At 48.3% G+C, this 14,639-nt stretch overlaps 2 protein-coding genes across 9 annotated transcripts in view; one reads left to right on the forward strand and one right to left on the reverse strand.

The window, feature by feature from the left end:
* CDCA8 (cell division cycle associated 8) overlaps window positions 1-1,974 on the reverse strand; it is an 18,314-nt gene extending 16,340 nt beyond the window's left edge. Inside the window, exons 1-3 of the mRNA XM_017892132.1 lie at window positions 1,819-1,974; window positions 1,613-1,721; window positions 1,363-1,491 (exon numbers count right to left, since the gene is read on the reverse strand). Of these exons, the coding sequence (XP_017747621.1) occupies window positions 1,363-1,491; window positions 1,613-1,706 (223 nt within the window). The 5' untranslated portion in view covers window positions 1,707-1,721; window positions 1,819-1,974. The remainder of the gene's footprint in view (window positions 1-1,362; window positions 1,492-1,612; window positions 1,722-1,818) is intronic.
* A 108-nt stretch (window positions 1,975-2,082) lies between these two features.
* Window positions 2,083-13,850, forward strand: AIRIM (AFG2 interacting ribosome maturation factor). 8 transcript variants are annotated; one of them, XM_017892134.1, is made up of 6 exons: window positions 2,083-2,396; window positions 3,682-3,794; window positions 4,534-4,814; window positions 8,980-9,159; window positions 11,983-12,101; window positions 12,258-13,850. In XM_017892134.1, exons 2-6 carry the CDS (start codon window positions 3,690-3,692, stop codon window positions 12,293-12,295), a joined length of 723 nt encoding a protein of 240 aa, XP_017747623.1. In that variant the 5' UTR covers window positions 2,083-2,396; window positions 3,682-3,689; the 3' UTR covers window positions 12,296-13,850. The 8 variants fall into 8 exon arrangements, with proteins under 8 accessions (XP_017747623.1, XP_017747622.1, XP_017747626.1 ...); XM_017892133.1 differs by having other exon boundaries at window positions 4,537-4,814; window positions 11,982-12,101; XM_017892137.1 differs by lacking the exon at window positions 3,682-3,794 and having other exon boundaries at window positions 11,982-12,101.
* The last annotated feature ends 789 nt before the right edge of the window (window positions 13,851-14,639 follow it).

The raw sequence follows: 14,639 nt of genomic DNA on the forward strand, positions 1-14,639 counted from the left end.
TCAAGCGATTCTCCTGCCTCAGCCTCCTGAATAGCTGGGATTAGAAGCATGCGCCACCACACCCGGCTAACTTTTTTGTATTTTTAGTAGAGACGGGGTTTCTTTTTCTTTTTTTTTTTTTGTGAGACGGAGTTTTGCTCTGTCGCCCAGGCTGGAGTGCAGTGGCTAGATCTCGGCTGACTGCAAGCTCTGCATCCCGGGTTTACGCCATTCTCCTGCCTCAGCCTCCTGAGTAGCTGGGACTACAGGCGCCCGCCACCTCACCCGGCTAGGTTTTTGTATTTTTTTTTAGTAGAGACAGGGTTTCACCATGTTAGCCAGGATGGTCTCGATCTCCTGACCTCATGATCTGCCCGTCTCGGCCTCCCAAAGTGCTGGGATTACAGGCTTGAGCCACCGCGCCCGGTCGAGACAGGGTTTCTCCATGTTGATCAGGCTGGTCTCAAACTCCTGACCTCAGGTGATCTGCCCGCCTCAGCCTCCCAAAGTGCTGGGATTACAGGCATGAGCCCCTGCGCCCAGCCTGATGTGCCCATTTTTAAGTTAGCAATTTCCATAAGCTGCAGAAGGAACTGCTTCGGGTTATTCTTTCATCTGAGCTCTGGTTAACTAACCATGTCATTTATTCATTCATTTTTAAATGGGTTGGGTAAAATATACATATTTTTTAAAAATACTATTTTCTGGCTGGGCACAGTGGCTGACTCCTGTAATCCCAGCACTCTGGGAGGCTGAGGCATGCAGATCACTTGAGGTCAGTAGTTCGAGACCAGCCTGGCCAACATGGTGAAGCCCCGTCTCTACTGAAAATACAAAAATCAGCAGGGCATAGTGGCAGGAGACCGTAATCCCAGCTACTCCGGAGGCTGAGGCAGGAGAATCACTTGAATCCAGAAGGTGGAGGTTGCAGTGAGCCAAGATGGCACCACTGCACTGCACTCCAGCCTGGGTGACAGAGTGAGACTCTGTTCCAAAAAATAAAATAAAATTCCTGATGTGTGAAAATTATGTGAAATTCACATTTCAGTGTATCCATAACTAAAATTTTATTGGAATACAGCCCATCCATGCTCATTCACTACAGCTGTTTTGGACCTGTAACAGCAGAGCTAAGTTGTCCGACAGAGACCCCTCCCACTGGCTCAAGTAGACGAAAATATTTGCTAGCTAGGCCTTTAAAGAAAAGGATGGAGACACATGACTTAGGGAAGCGAGACAGAGAGTGAAAGGGTCTGCAATTTTCCATAAGTGGTCATATCAGATCTCATTAAAAGGTGACATCTGAGCGAGTCCTTTCTGAAGGGTGTCACCTAACCCCAAGGGGCTCCCGGCCTCCGCCCAGGGAAGCTCTCCAGCTCTTACCGAAGTAGTCAAGCCAGTTCATCTCGCGCAGCGCCTTGGGGAGCCGCAGGATCTCGATGTTGTAGAGGTTATCCACCTCCTTGAGGAGGTTCTGCCTGTCTGACTCAATTTGCTTGATTCGTATTTCCACTGCGGGAGGGCAGAGACGACAGGACAGGGGTCACGGGGCGGGTGAATCTGTGCAGCTCGTGTCCCCACCCGCCAGCATCCCGCGACCGCCCCAGGAGGCCGCGACGGCCTGGCCCCTTACCTTCACGGTCGAAGTCTTTCAAAAAGGAGGCGAGCTTCCGCCTCCGTAAGGAGTTGATCTTGGCCACCCGACTACTGCCCTTCCTAGGAGCCATGGCGCTCGGCGGAGGCTGCGGGGAGCGGCGGAGATGGGGCAGGGAGGCAAGGAACCGGGTAGGGACGAGGAGGGCGGACGGGGACCACCCGAATAAGTCGCCAGGCACGTACCTCCGGTCTCGCGACAAGGGCTGAGTAAAACCTCGCTATGCCAGTGAGAGAGAGCGGCTCTACCTTCAACCGCCACCCAATTCAAACTCCACAGCCACAGGCTGACGAATGAGAAACCGCCGTCCCACAGCATCCAATCACAAGCAAGTTCCTACCTCCCGCCCAATGCGCTCCCTATAGCCGGAGTGCGTCAGCGCGGCCGCCGCCGTCGCGGGTTCTCCTGGGAGTTGTGGTCCAGGCTTGTTTCCCCGCCCTCCCCACCAACCCACCCGGCTCCTCCGTGGCCCGCTGCAAACTATACAAACTACTACTCCCGGCAGGCCTTGCGGCGAGTCCTCATTACCCCAAGCTCTGGCGGGCTAGGGGCCGACTAGGTCAGGTCGGCTGTAGGATTCTGCTCCGGGGCTGGCGGCTGCTTCTTCCAGGCCTGGCTGCCACTGAGTAGCCGAGGGGCCGCCGTGACCCTCTGACTGATTGACTGGCTGGCTGCCTACGTCGGCGCTCCTCAGGGTCCCAAGCTCCCCAGGCCGAACTTGGGGCAAGTGGAGGGTCGGCGGAGACAGAGCAGCCTCGACAGGGTTTGTAAGGGGCCGGGGCGGAATGACAGGGGAGCGGGGCAGGGGTGCAGGCTTTGGGGTGGGCGCGCCAGCCCGTGGCCAGTTTGGGCAGCAAGTAGGGAGAACCCTCTCGTTCCTCGCTCGCCCGCGGACTGGCCACTCCCGCCCAGTTCGCGTCTTGGCGCCTCGACTGGGTGCGCAGCGCTGGGCCGCGACTTCAGGTGCGAGTAGTGGCGCTTGGCAGCTGGCCACGCGGTGACTGCAGCGTGAGCCACGGCCACCACACTCCAGGGAGCCCAGAGCAGGAGACAGCTCTGGGTGTTCTGGCTGTGGGCCTGGGAATGGGCGTGTAGACGGCGAACCCCGTTGAGCCGCAGTCCTGTCGGAGGTGCTAACTGTGCATCTTGGCATCTGCCCACGGCCACAGGGTTGGATTGCTCAAGGGTTGTGCTGAGACCCAGCAAGGCTAGAGGCTAGTTTCGAAGCGTAGCTCAGGCTGAGTCTCAAGGCGGGCGACGACTGGACGGCCAGACCGGCGAGCTCTTGACGGATTTGTGGCCTGATTGTTTGGATTTGGTGCTTTTCACCTGTGGATGCGGTCTGAAGCCATGTCAGAGGGGTTGTTTGTGTTTAAGCGTGCATGTTATAGGCTATAGGAGTGATAATCTTGCCTCTCCCCCTCTGAGTTCAGGAACAATCGAAGAAATAAGCAAAGGTGCCAAGCAGGCTCCTGATGGGCACCAGCGAACTTGGGGACAGAGCAGTCCAGGCATAGAAACCCTGGCAAGCCTGGCCCTTCCTAGAAAGTCCTTTCTCTCTCTCTTCCACCCTGGTTTGTTACTCCATATGCAAAAAATATTTGAATGTCGCTCTTCCGCCCAAGGTCAGCCCTGGGCAGTGGGTGGTGGGGGTGACACCCGAGTCTGCTGGGTGCCTAAGGATCTCCATCAGTCAGATGGCCAAGATGAGAGGGGATGACAACCCATACCTCATGTAGGCTTTCCCGCAGCAGGTGTTTTTATGCTGGGCAAATTGGGCTTCCAGCCTCTCGGTTTCAGGGTTTCCTTCACCCGACTCCCTAATGTGCCCGACCTCCCTGGGCACCTAGGACGTCTCAGCCAGAGCTGCCACATCTCAGCCAGAGCTGCCACATCAGAAGCCCGTGATTCACTAGTTTTTGCCAGTTGGTTGTGATACACAATGTCAAAAGTGTCATTAAGGCACAGCCGGAGGCGCAGGCTGAGAGGAAAAGACTCCACAGTTAACAGGACATGCCACCACTGCCGCCCAATTTAAACTGTCGCAGGCTGACAAATGAGAAGTCGCCGTGTTTGGACGGTCCCAACATCCAGTCCCAAGGAAGCTTCAAACCGAGTGGCCAATCCACATGTTGGACTACAGTACCCAGAAGTAATTTCGGTACGACGATATATTTTTCGCCACTCAATAGCCTTGTAGGCCTGCGGAGAAGCTTTGGGGGCGGTCGCCTGTGAGCATGCGCAGAGAGACTGTGGGCACGTGGTGCTCAAGCTTTGGGTGTCTTGACTTTTAAGTTTTTCTGCTGGTTTCAGGAACGCGACCGGCAGCCTCGGGCAGGGGAGAGAGGACTGTAGGTCAGAGAAGAGACGGCGATTGGCCGCCAGGAATCCTCTGAAGCAGGAGACTGCCCTATCCAGGTTACCCTTCCCAAGGGGAAGCCAGGGTCTCCTTCAGAAAGCTGAGGCAGGGCCGGGGCCGGTGGCTCACGCCTGTAATCCCAGCACTTTGCGAGACCGAGACGGGCGGAAAACCTGAGGTCAGGAGTTCAAGACCAGCCTGGCCAACATGGCGAAACCCTGTCTCTACTAAAAATACAAAAATTAGCCGGGCGTGGCGGCGGGCACCTGTATTCCCCACTACTCGGGAGGCTGAGGCAGGAGAATTGCTTGAACCCGGGATGCAGAGGTTGCAGTGAGCCGAGATAGCGCCACTGCACTCCGGCCTGGGCGACAGAGTGAGATTCCGTGTCGAAAAAAACAAAAACAAAAAAAACCACTTCTGGAGGTGAGACAGCTCCTGTCTGAACACGAGGACGGAGATGACGCCCACCCTCGACCCAGTGCCTCCCGGACTGACTTGCCACCCCATCGTGGTTATTTTCTGTTTTTATCTTTTTCAGCAGAAGATGACTCAAGACCGGCCTCTGCTTGCTGTGCAGGAGGCCCTGAAGAAGTGCTTCCTCGTGGTGGAGGAGCAGCAGGGCCTGTGGCAGAGCGCCCTGCAGGACTGCCAGCCTCTCCTGTCCTCCCTCAGCAACCTGGCAGAGCAGCTGCAGGCCGCACAGAACCTGCGGTTCGAGGATGTGCCGGCGCTTCGGGCCTTCCCAGACTTAAAAGAGCGGCTGAGGCGCAAGCAGCTGGCGGCTGGTGACATCGTCCTGGACAAGCTAGGGGAAAGGCTGTAAGCAGCTCCGTAGTGCTCTTTCCTGGTGGAAGGATTTTAAAACGAGATGTTTCATATGTAGCTAGTATCAGTCCAGAAAGTGTTTTTCTCCTTAAAAGCGTGGCATTTGGAGATATCTCAACCTTCCTTACTTATCATCTGGGGCAGTGAGACCTCTGTCAGAAAGCCATTTTCTGGCATATTCCTTGTCAGAGACTAGGCATGGCAGTGGTGGGCTTAGAGGAAGTCACAAAAGAAGAACAGAAAAGGAGCCGAGAAAGCCTATTAGCTCTGCCCTATAGTTTTCTTTGGTAAAAGGCAATGAGGAGCTATGTAAACTTAGTAGGTGCTAGAGCTAAAGGCTTTATATATATTACGTTATAAAGGCTCTTCAACATATCTGTGACTTAACTGCACTTAATTCCATGCAGGTAGGAAACTGGGGCTCCAGCAGATTGCCCGTGGTGACACAGCCAGAAAAGGGTAGAGCTGGGATTCTAACTCAAGTGTGCCTGACAAAAAGCTAGAGCTCTTAATCACCACTTTGTTCTGCTGTAGGTTGGTGTCTTTGTGCCCAGTAGTAGCATGTCTCCAAGTTCTGATATGCTTGTTGTCAGACCCAGTATCTGTGTTACAGATTTTTTTTTTGTTTTGAGACAGGGTCTTGCTCTGTCACCCGGGCTGCAATGCAGTGGCACAATCACAGCTCATTGCAACCTTGACTTCCCTGGTTCAAGTGATCCTCCCACCTCAACCCCCCAAGTACCTGGGACAACAAGCGTGCACTTCCATGCCCAGCTAATTTTAAAATTTTTTTGTAGAGATAAGGTCTCACTATGTTGCCCAGGCTGAGAGTTACAGGTTATTGAGGACAGAGGAGAGACAGGGCATGTGTGGCCTTTCCTTGAACCAGAACAAAAGGAAGGTCCAGTATATAGAGTCTGTGCCATAGACTAATAGGAAACTGTCACAGATGAGGACTTTCCTTTTATTTATTTGTACAAAATACATTCATTAGGCACCTTGTGGGATGCCAAGCACAAGGTGCCAGGAATACAACAATGAACCAGACTTAGTTCCTGTTCTTCGTTGAGTAGAAGAAATAAACAATCAGTGAATTAAATTGTGGGATGTCCTAAGATATTGATAAGTATGGCTTGTGTGGAGGAGGGAAGCTTCTGGGGAGGAAGTGATATTAAAAACCTAATGGTTGAAAAGGTGTAAACAGAGTCAAGATGTGGGTGTGAGTAGTGTGCATAGAGAATAGTATGACTGGCTTGGCACAGTGGCTCATGGCTGTAATCCCAGCACTTTGGGAAGCAGATCACTTGAGGTCAGGAGTTTGAGACCAGCCTGGCCAACATGGTGAAACCCCGTCTCTACTAAAAATAAAAAAAGTTAACTGAGTGTCATGGTGCACTCCTGTAGTCCCAGCTACTGGGGAGGCTGAGGCAGGAGAATCTCTTGGATCCCGGAGGCAGACGTTGCAGTGAGCCAAGACTGTCCCACTGCACTCCAGCCTGGGTGACAGAGCAAGACTCTGTGTCAAAAAAAGAGAAAAGTATGACAGGAGCAGAGGCCTGGTAAGAGATGAGATCAGCTGAGTATGGCAGCTCAGCCTGTAATCCCAGCACTTAGGGAGGCAGAGGCAGGAGGATCACTTGAGCCCAGAAGTTTGAGACCAGCCTGGGCAACATAGTGAGATCCCATTCTCCACAAAAAGGAAAGCAAAACGAAAAAAAGATGAGGCTGGGTATGGTGCCTCACACCTGTAATCCCAGCACTTTGAGAAGCTAAAGGCAGGAGGATCATTTGAACCCTGGAGTTTGAGACCAGCCTGGTCTCAAAGCCTAGGCAACAAAGTGAGACCCTGACTCTACAAGAAATCAAAAAATTTTCTGGGTGTGGTGATGTACACCTGTGGTTGCACAGGGCCTACACAGGGGGCTGAGGCAGGAGGATCACTTGAACCCAGAAGGTCGAGGCTACGGTGAGCCATGTTTGTGTCACTGCACTCCAGACTGGGTAACAGAGTGAGACTCTGTCTCTAAAAAAAAAAGAAAAAAGATAAGATCAGAGAGGTAAAGCAACTCATGAAATGATGGGTAAGTTATGTAGAGGATCATATGGTTGCTAGATCTGTCTGTCACCTCTGACAGAGTCTCACTCTGTCACCCAGACTGGAGTGTAGTGGCATAATCTTGGCTCACCGCAACCTCTGCAAGATCACTGCAACCTCCACCTGCTGGATTCCAGTGATTCTCCTACCTCAGCCTCTCGAGTAGCTGGGATTACAGGTGCCTGCCACCACACCTGGCTAATTTTTGTGTTTTTATTAGAGACAGGGTTTCACCATGTTGGCCAGGCTGGTGTTGAACTCCTGACCTCAAGTAATCCACCCTCCTGAGCCTCTCAAAGTGCTGGGATTACAGGTGTGAGCCACCACGCCTGGCCTATAATGACATTTATATACCATTGTATTAACAGAACAGGTTTACTATAAGTTGTATATATTTTTTTTTGAGATGGAGTCTTGCTCCATCACCCTGGCTGGAATGCAGTGGTGCGATCTTGGCTCACTGCGAACTCCGCCTCCTGGGCTCACACCATTCTCTTGCCTCAGCCTCCCGAGTAGCTGGGACTACAGGCGCCCGCCACCATGCCCGGCTAATTTTTTGTATTTTTAGTAGAGACAGGGTTTCACCGTGTTAGCCAGAATGGTCTCGATCTCCTGACCTCATGTTCTGCCCGCCTCGGCCTCCCAAAGTGCTGGGATTACAGGCGTGAGCCACCGCGTCCAGCCTGTAAGTTGTATATTTTTAAAGGGTGAATTTTATGGTATGTGAATTATATCTCAATTTGAAAAATAGAACACTGCCTGTCAAAGCCTACCACCCAAGAGGCACTTGGTTTTTTCTAGTTCAGTGGCTTTCAGACTTTGGACCTTGACTTAGAGGAAGAAATATATTTTATATCATTCATAGACACACATACATGCATATATCACTGGAATGTTTCACAAAACAATATGAGTGCTTTACTTAATGAAATGAAATGATGGGTAAGTTATGTAGAGGATCATATGGTTGCTAGATCTGTCTGTCACCTCTGACAGAGTCTCACTCTGTCACCCAGACTGGAGTGTAGTGGCACAATCTTGGCTCACCGCAACCTCTGCAAGATCACTGCAACCTCCACCTGCTGGATTCCAGTGATTCTCCTGCCTCAGCCTCTCGAGTAGATTTTGTCTTTTATTTATTTTTATTTTATTTTTAGAGATAATTTCACTCTGTTGCCCAGGCTGAAGTGCGGTGGTATGATCATAGCTTACTGTAGCCTCTAACTCCTCCTGCCAGTGTCCTGAGTAGCTGGGATTCCAGGAGCATGCCACCATACCTGGTTAATTTTTAAAATTTTTTGTAGAGACGGTCTTGCCATATTGCCCAGCCTGGTCTCAAATTCCTGGCTTTAAGGTGTCCTCTGGCCTTGGCCTCCCAAAGTGCTGGGATTACAGGCATGCCATTGTACCTGGCTGTTTTTTTAAAAAAAGTTTTAATTAAAAAAAAAAATTATATTTACTTTTGAGATGGAGTCTCGCTCTGTTGCCCAGGCTGGAGTGCAGTGATGCAATCTTGGCTCACTGCAACCTCTGCCTCTGGGTTCAAATGATTCTCGTGCCTCCCAAGTAGCTGGGTCTGCAGGTGTGCACCACCACACCTGGCTAATTTTTGTATTTTTAGTAGAGGCAGGGTTTTGGGACATTGGCTGGTCTCAAACTCCTGACCTCAGGTGATCCACCTGCCTCAGCCTCCCAGAGTGCTGGGATTACAGGCAACAAACCGCTGCACCCAGCCCCTTTCTTGAGTCTTGAGCCACCCCTACATCCAAGGCACCGTCACTAATCTCCTTAGACCAGTGGTCTCGACTGGAGATGGTTTTTCTATGAGGGGACATTTGGCATCATCTAGAGGCATTATTGGTTATGGCTTATGAAGGGTATAGGTGTGGTTTACTCCTGTCGTTTAGTGGGTAGGGGCCAGGCATGCTTCTAAACGTCCTACAATGTACAGGGCAGCCCTTCACAACAGAGAATCATGTCCATAATATCAGTAGTGCCAAAATTGAGAAACCTTCCTTTATACCTGTCTCATGATATTGCCTAAAATCAGACTCTTTCTTGCAGAGCTATCCTCCTCAAGGTGCGAGACGTGGTCAGCAGCCATGTGGAGCGAGTGTTTCAGATCTATGAGCAGCACGCAGACGCAGTTGGCATCGATGCTGTCCTGCAGCCTTCAGCAGTGAGCCCCTCTGTGGCTGACATGTTGGAATGGTTGCAGGATATTGAGAGACATTATCGAAAGTCATATCCTTTGCACACATTTCAGGTCACGGCCAGAGCTGTTCTAAGTCTTTCAAATTTCAGTTTTCACAAGATTGGAAAACTATATAGTTTGAGTCAGTTCTCTTTGGTTCCTGAACCTGGATTCTTCCTGCATTCCTTTGTATAATCCTTCCTCTAATAATTTACTGAGTCGCTACTACCTGTCAGGCACTATTCTTGGTGCAGAGAGACAGTCATTAAAAAAGGAAAGTAGAATGCCAGATGGTGATAAGTGCTATGGAGAAAAATAAACCTGGGAAAGTGAGGAGTGAGGGTGGGGTTGTGATTTAAAATAGGGTGGTCAGAGCAGGCCTGATGAGAAAGTGATATTCGAGCAAAGATCTGAAGAGGGTAAGGGAAAGAGCTATTTGGGGAGAGAAAGTTACTAGGCAGAGGAAACATCAAATGCAAAGGCCTTGAGGTAAGAACATTCCTGGTCTATTCAGGAAATAGTGAGGAGGCTAGACTAGAGTATGAGGAGGAGCCTAATAGCAGATGAGGGTAGAAAGATGGGGGGCTCAACTTTCTAGGGCCTTGAAGGTCTTTGAAAGAATTTGGGGTCCGGGTGTGGTGGCTCACGCCTGTAATCCTCACACTTTGGGAGGCTAAGATGGGAGGATTGCTTGAGCCCAGGAGTTTGAGACCAGCCTGGGCAACATGGTGAAACCCCGTCTCTACAAAAAATACAAAAATTAGCCAAGCGTGGTATGTGCCTGTAGTCTGTAGTCCCAGCTACTCGGGAGGGTAAGTCTGGAGGATTGCTTGAACTGGGGGAGGTTGAGGCCACAGTGAGCTGAGATTGTGCCACTACACTCCAGCCTGGGTGATAAAGTGAAACTTTGTCTCCAAAAAATAATAATAATAATAATTATTATTATTATTTTGGGCCAGGCATGATGGTGTGCAGCTTAGTCCCAGCTACTCAGGAGGCTGAGGTGGCAGGGTTGCTTGAGCCTGGAAGGTCAAGGCTGCAGGGAGCCATGACCGCCAGCCTGGGTGTTATCACCAGCCTAGGTGACAGAGCAAGACCCTGTCTCAAACCGCCCCACCCCACCAAAATAACACATCCGAGTGACAGAAAAGCTTTTAGAAACTTTTGATTAAGGAGTAACAGGATAAGACCTATGTTTTTAACAGTATCATTCTGGCTTCGTTCTAGGGTAAGATTTGGGGTAGTAGGGGCAAGGGTAAAAGCAGAAAGACCAGTTAGTTGAAGCTCTAACATTTTTCTCTCAAAAATTTTTTTTTTGCCTAGGAGATGGGGTCTTGCTGTGTTGACCAGGCTGGTCTTGAACTGGCCTCAATGATCCTACCACCTTGGCTTCCCAAAGTGCTAAGAGTACAGGTGTGAGCCACCATGCCTGGTCTCTCAATTCTTGCCTGATACCTGATTTTAGCCTTTGGCCTAGGTTTCTGCCTTCATGTGAATAACCCAAACCCCAACTTTTCTTGTCTCTAGACTTTTGGTTTCCTGCAGATGCCTCCAACTGGATTGTTCTTGGAACTGCAAACTCAAGTTTAAAATTGAACTCCTCAATCTAGCCATCAAATTTAGCCCCCTTTTCCTTGAGTTGTAGAACCCACCCTATTTTCTCTTTTATTTATTTATTTTTTGAGACGGAGTTTTGCTCTTGTTGCCTAGGCTGGAATGTAGTGGCATGATCTCGGCTCACTGCAACCTCCACCTCCCAGGTTCAAGCAATTCTCCTGCCTCAGCCTCCCAAGTAGCTGAGATTACAGGCACCCGCCACCACATCCGGCTAATTTTTGTATTTTTAGTAGAGATGGGGTTTCACCATGTTGGCCAGGCTGGTCTCAAACTCCTAACCTCAGGTGATCCTACCACCTTGGCCTCCCAAAGTGCTGGGATTACAGGCATGAGCAACTGCGCCCAGCTTATTTTCCCTTTTAAATGTGTTGGTAGCAGCAGTAGTAACAGCAACAGGAACATGGGCAGAAGGAGCAAGAACTGCGGCTGACATTACTAAGCACTTGCTATGTGCTAGAGTGTTTACACAGTCACTTGTCAAGTCCTTTCCCTCTGTTTCTCTGGTGCTTCTTTGATTTTCCTTCTCTGTCCCCTCTGCTGCTTACATGGCTTCTTACCTCTCACTTGGATTCTTAATTGCATGTAGCCTGTTGACAGGTTTCTCTGTCTAGTTTCTTTCCCTCTAAGCTGACTCCAATTAATGACCTCTATTTCTTCAGGAAGTCTGGCTCTGATCCTACTACTTAGGATCAGAATTGTACTGTACAGTATAGGAATAGCTCCTGTTGCTAATGGGATAAAGTTCAGAGCTCTGCCTTCGTACTCAGTGTTCTTTCTGTTCTGGCTTAGCCCACCTTTCAGCCTTTCTGACTGCTTTCCATGTGGCGTCCATGCTGAGCAGACTGGAAGATTTGCTTTCCCTGAATTCATTCTATGCGTCTGTGCCTTCATTTATGTTTCCTACCAGCTGGGGTGTCCCTGCTTCCTCTGAATTGGATGTCTTTATCCTCTGAACCTCCACTAGCTTTACCTCTCATGTCACTTTTGTTCTTTCTTTTCAGGATCTGGTTTTGTCCTCACCATGCTGAGATCCCAGATTTCAGAGATGGCTTCATTCCTCTTTCCCTGTAGCACAAAGCCATATTAGTAAACAGTTGCTCAGGAAATATTTGTAGCATAGGTGAATCAGGCCCACCTGGTAAAATGTAAGGATATCTGCACTTTCATTTTTATAGCTCCCTCTGGTTCTCACCAGGGTGTTTTTTTAACTTCAGCATATTTCATTTTCTTTTGAGCAGTCCTTAACTTCCAGAAAGGTACCTGAAGAGAAAGTATCTTCTTTCTTCTATCCGGTGGGGAGACTTGGCAAACATCCAAGCTTTGCCCAAGGCCTGGGACCGAATTTCAAAAGAGGAACACCAAGATCTTGTACAAGGTACTGGTTTGTGTTCTTCCTTCGTGTCTCCTCTCCTCCTTTCTCTCCCTGTGGCTTACCTCTTTGGAAGCTTTAGGAAGGTACCCTTGCTGTGCTTCTGTGTTTTATGTTCTCAGGAGAGGTTTTAATGCCATTTTTTCTTTCTTCCTATTTCAGATATCCTATTGAATGTTTCCTTCTTCCTGCAAGAGTAAGGAAGCTGTGCATATCTGGAGACCATGGGCACCACAGTTGAAGACTGACATTCTAAACCCTGATGTTTCTAAAGAAATGTCAGTATTTCAGTCTGACGTATTTGAAATATCAGTGCCTTGAACCTGAGGACTGGGTCTTGGGGAGGATTAGTGCCTAGATGTCTGATGTTGGAGCTGCAGCATGCCAGGCCATGGCTGAGAGTATGTGAGCCACACCTTGCCCTTTTCTGAGGCTCAGGGAAGTGGATGGAGATAGAGACACAGCAGGAAAGACGGTGCTGAAGAACATAGTGCCTTGCCTCCATTGTAGACTTGAAGAGGTGGGGAAGTGAGGACAGGAGGCAAAGAGCCACACTGCCCTTGGCATCACCCAAAGCATTGTCTGGTTGACACCAGGTCCTGGTTTTGTGTCTTTTGTCAATATCTGAATCCTTGACAAAAGAAAAAGTGATTTTGATGATTTAAAGAAATAAGGGTGATTTTGACAGAAAATATATTTTTAAAATAGTGACCAGTTGCAATAGTTATCCTCAAGCCAATTTCCAGAGCCTGCCACCAGGGGGAGGTGGTGCAGCATGAATCATTCTGAATGCTTTGTCTTCGAAGTGTTCCCCTATTGCTGTTACCGTCTCAGAGGAAGTAACTGGGCATGGTGAGACTCCTAACATGACGGGAGGTTTTTTGGCCAAAGCTGGCATCTGACTTGCCACATTCCTCTGAGTCTGTAGTACCGGCAGGGGTGGGAGAACGCCAGCCCAGAGTCAGTCCATCAGGGTTACATTTCCAAGGCCCGCTGCCTTCGTCTATGTAATGGCTGTGTTACTTTCAGACCTTTCAGCTTCCCAGGGTGTTGTAGAAATCTTGGTCATTGAATGCAAAGGGACTTAGTAAAGGGTATAGATATTTTTCAAAAATGAAAATAACTTTTTTTCTTGTAAGTGATAAGCTTTTATAAAGATCATAGGAAAACTAGAAAAAAATGTAAAATGTAGAAAATTGTAAAACAAACTTCATTAGAGATATTTTGATATGTATCTTTTCAGTGTCTATTTACAAATTTTTTCTTTTAACATAGATAGGGTCTCACTGTATTGCCCAGCTCAAACTCCTGAGCTCAAGGGATCTTCCCACCTGAGCCTCCCAAAATGTTGGGAACACAGGCGTCAGCCACTGCTCCCAGTTAATTCACAAATTTTTTTAAAGAACAAACATGGTATCATTGATACATACTGTTAGGTTGTCTGTTTTTAAAAACCTAATATAATTTGTTCATCTTTTTATAAATATAGCTCAACATAGTTATATTCCTTTTGTGAATGTATTATGTCTACAACTTACCTTTTTTCTTATATTTTACATGCATTTTCCCAAATCTTTTTGTTTTCCTATCTGTAAAAGTAATACATTCTGATTATGAAAATTTTAAATGTTACATAGAAATGTACCATTATCTATCTGCCAGATAATTATTATTAATAATGTGTATTTATTTTTCCAGAAATTAAAAAAATCTATCATTGCAAATCTAAGTATTGCAAATAAAACTTAAAAAGCATTTGAGGATCAAGTCTTATGTTGGGCTCTGGGGACAGAAATAAAAGAGAGCCCTAGAAAGGCTCACAGTTCCACCAGGGAAAGATTAATGTGCAAATAAATCACTGATATCTTGTTAAAATTTTGATTTTGATTCTGTAGGTCTGGGATGGGGCCCAGATTCTGCATTTCAAACGAAGTCCCAGCTAATGGTCCAAGGACCAGACTTTGGATTGCAGAGATTTAAGTTGTAATACAATAAAAAAAGTGTCATAGTGAAGGTAAAAACAGGTGCTGTGGGAGAATAGAGGTGATAACTAATTGCCTGTGGGACTCCTTGATGACAGTGACATTTGAGGTACGCCTTGGAGGGAATTTTACTTGGGGCTAGGAGTGGGATGCAGGGCATTCCATGCACAGGAGACAGTCTAAACAAAGGCCGTGTTTGAGGCAGAATGGAAGCCAGCACTTGATGAAAGTTTGCTGTGTGCCAGGCATTGTGCTTGTTGCCTTTACCCTCCAGAACTGGCAAGTAATAGTTCAGTATCGCAAATAACGAGTTCACAGATGGATGGAAGGATGGCAGGAAATGGGTCAGTAAGGGTGGACTGGAACCAAATTGTGAAGAGGATTGTGAATCCCAGCTCAAGCGTTTGTATTTTGCTCTACAAATGGGAATTGCTTGCTTATGTGTATGCATGTGTAATAAAGAGGTTTTTAAACCTCCCTCATGGAAGCAAGTAATGGCTAAGTAGAAACAAGCATGTTTATGGTGCTCAGTAATAACTATATAGTATTGAAGTATAATTGT

Source organism: Rhinopithecus bieti, unplaced genomic scaffold, assembly GCF_001698545.2.
Source record: "Rhinopithecus bieti isolate Rb0 unplaced genomic scaffold, ASM169854v2 scaffold_22548, whole genome shotgun sequence".
NCBI lineage: Eukaryota > Metazoa > Chordata > Mammalia > Primates > Cercopithecidae > Rhinopithecus > Rhinopithecus bieti.

Coding starts and splice junctions, on each gene's coding strand:
- AIRIM (XM_017892133.1), top strand. CDS start 3,690: ATGAGAAGTCGCCGTGTTTGGACGGTCCCAACATCCAGTCCCAAGGAA. Junction 4,815..8,979: donor GACAAGCTAGGGGAAAGGCT/GTAAGCAGCTCC, acceptor TCTTTCTTGCAG/AGCTATCCTCCTCAAGGTGC. Junction 12,102..12,257: donor ACACCAAGATCTTGTACAAG/GTACTGGTTTGT, acceptor TTCCTATTTCAG/ATATCCTATTGAATGTTTCC.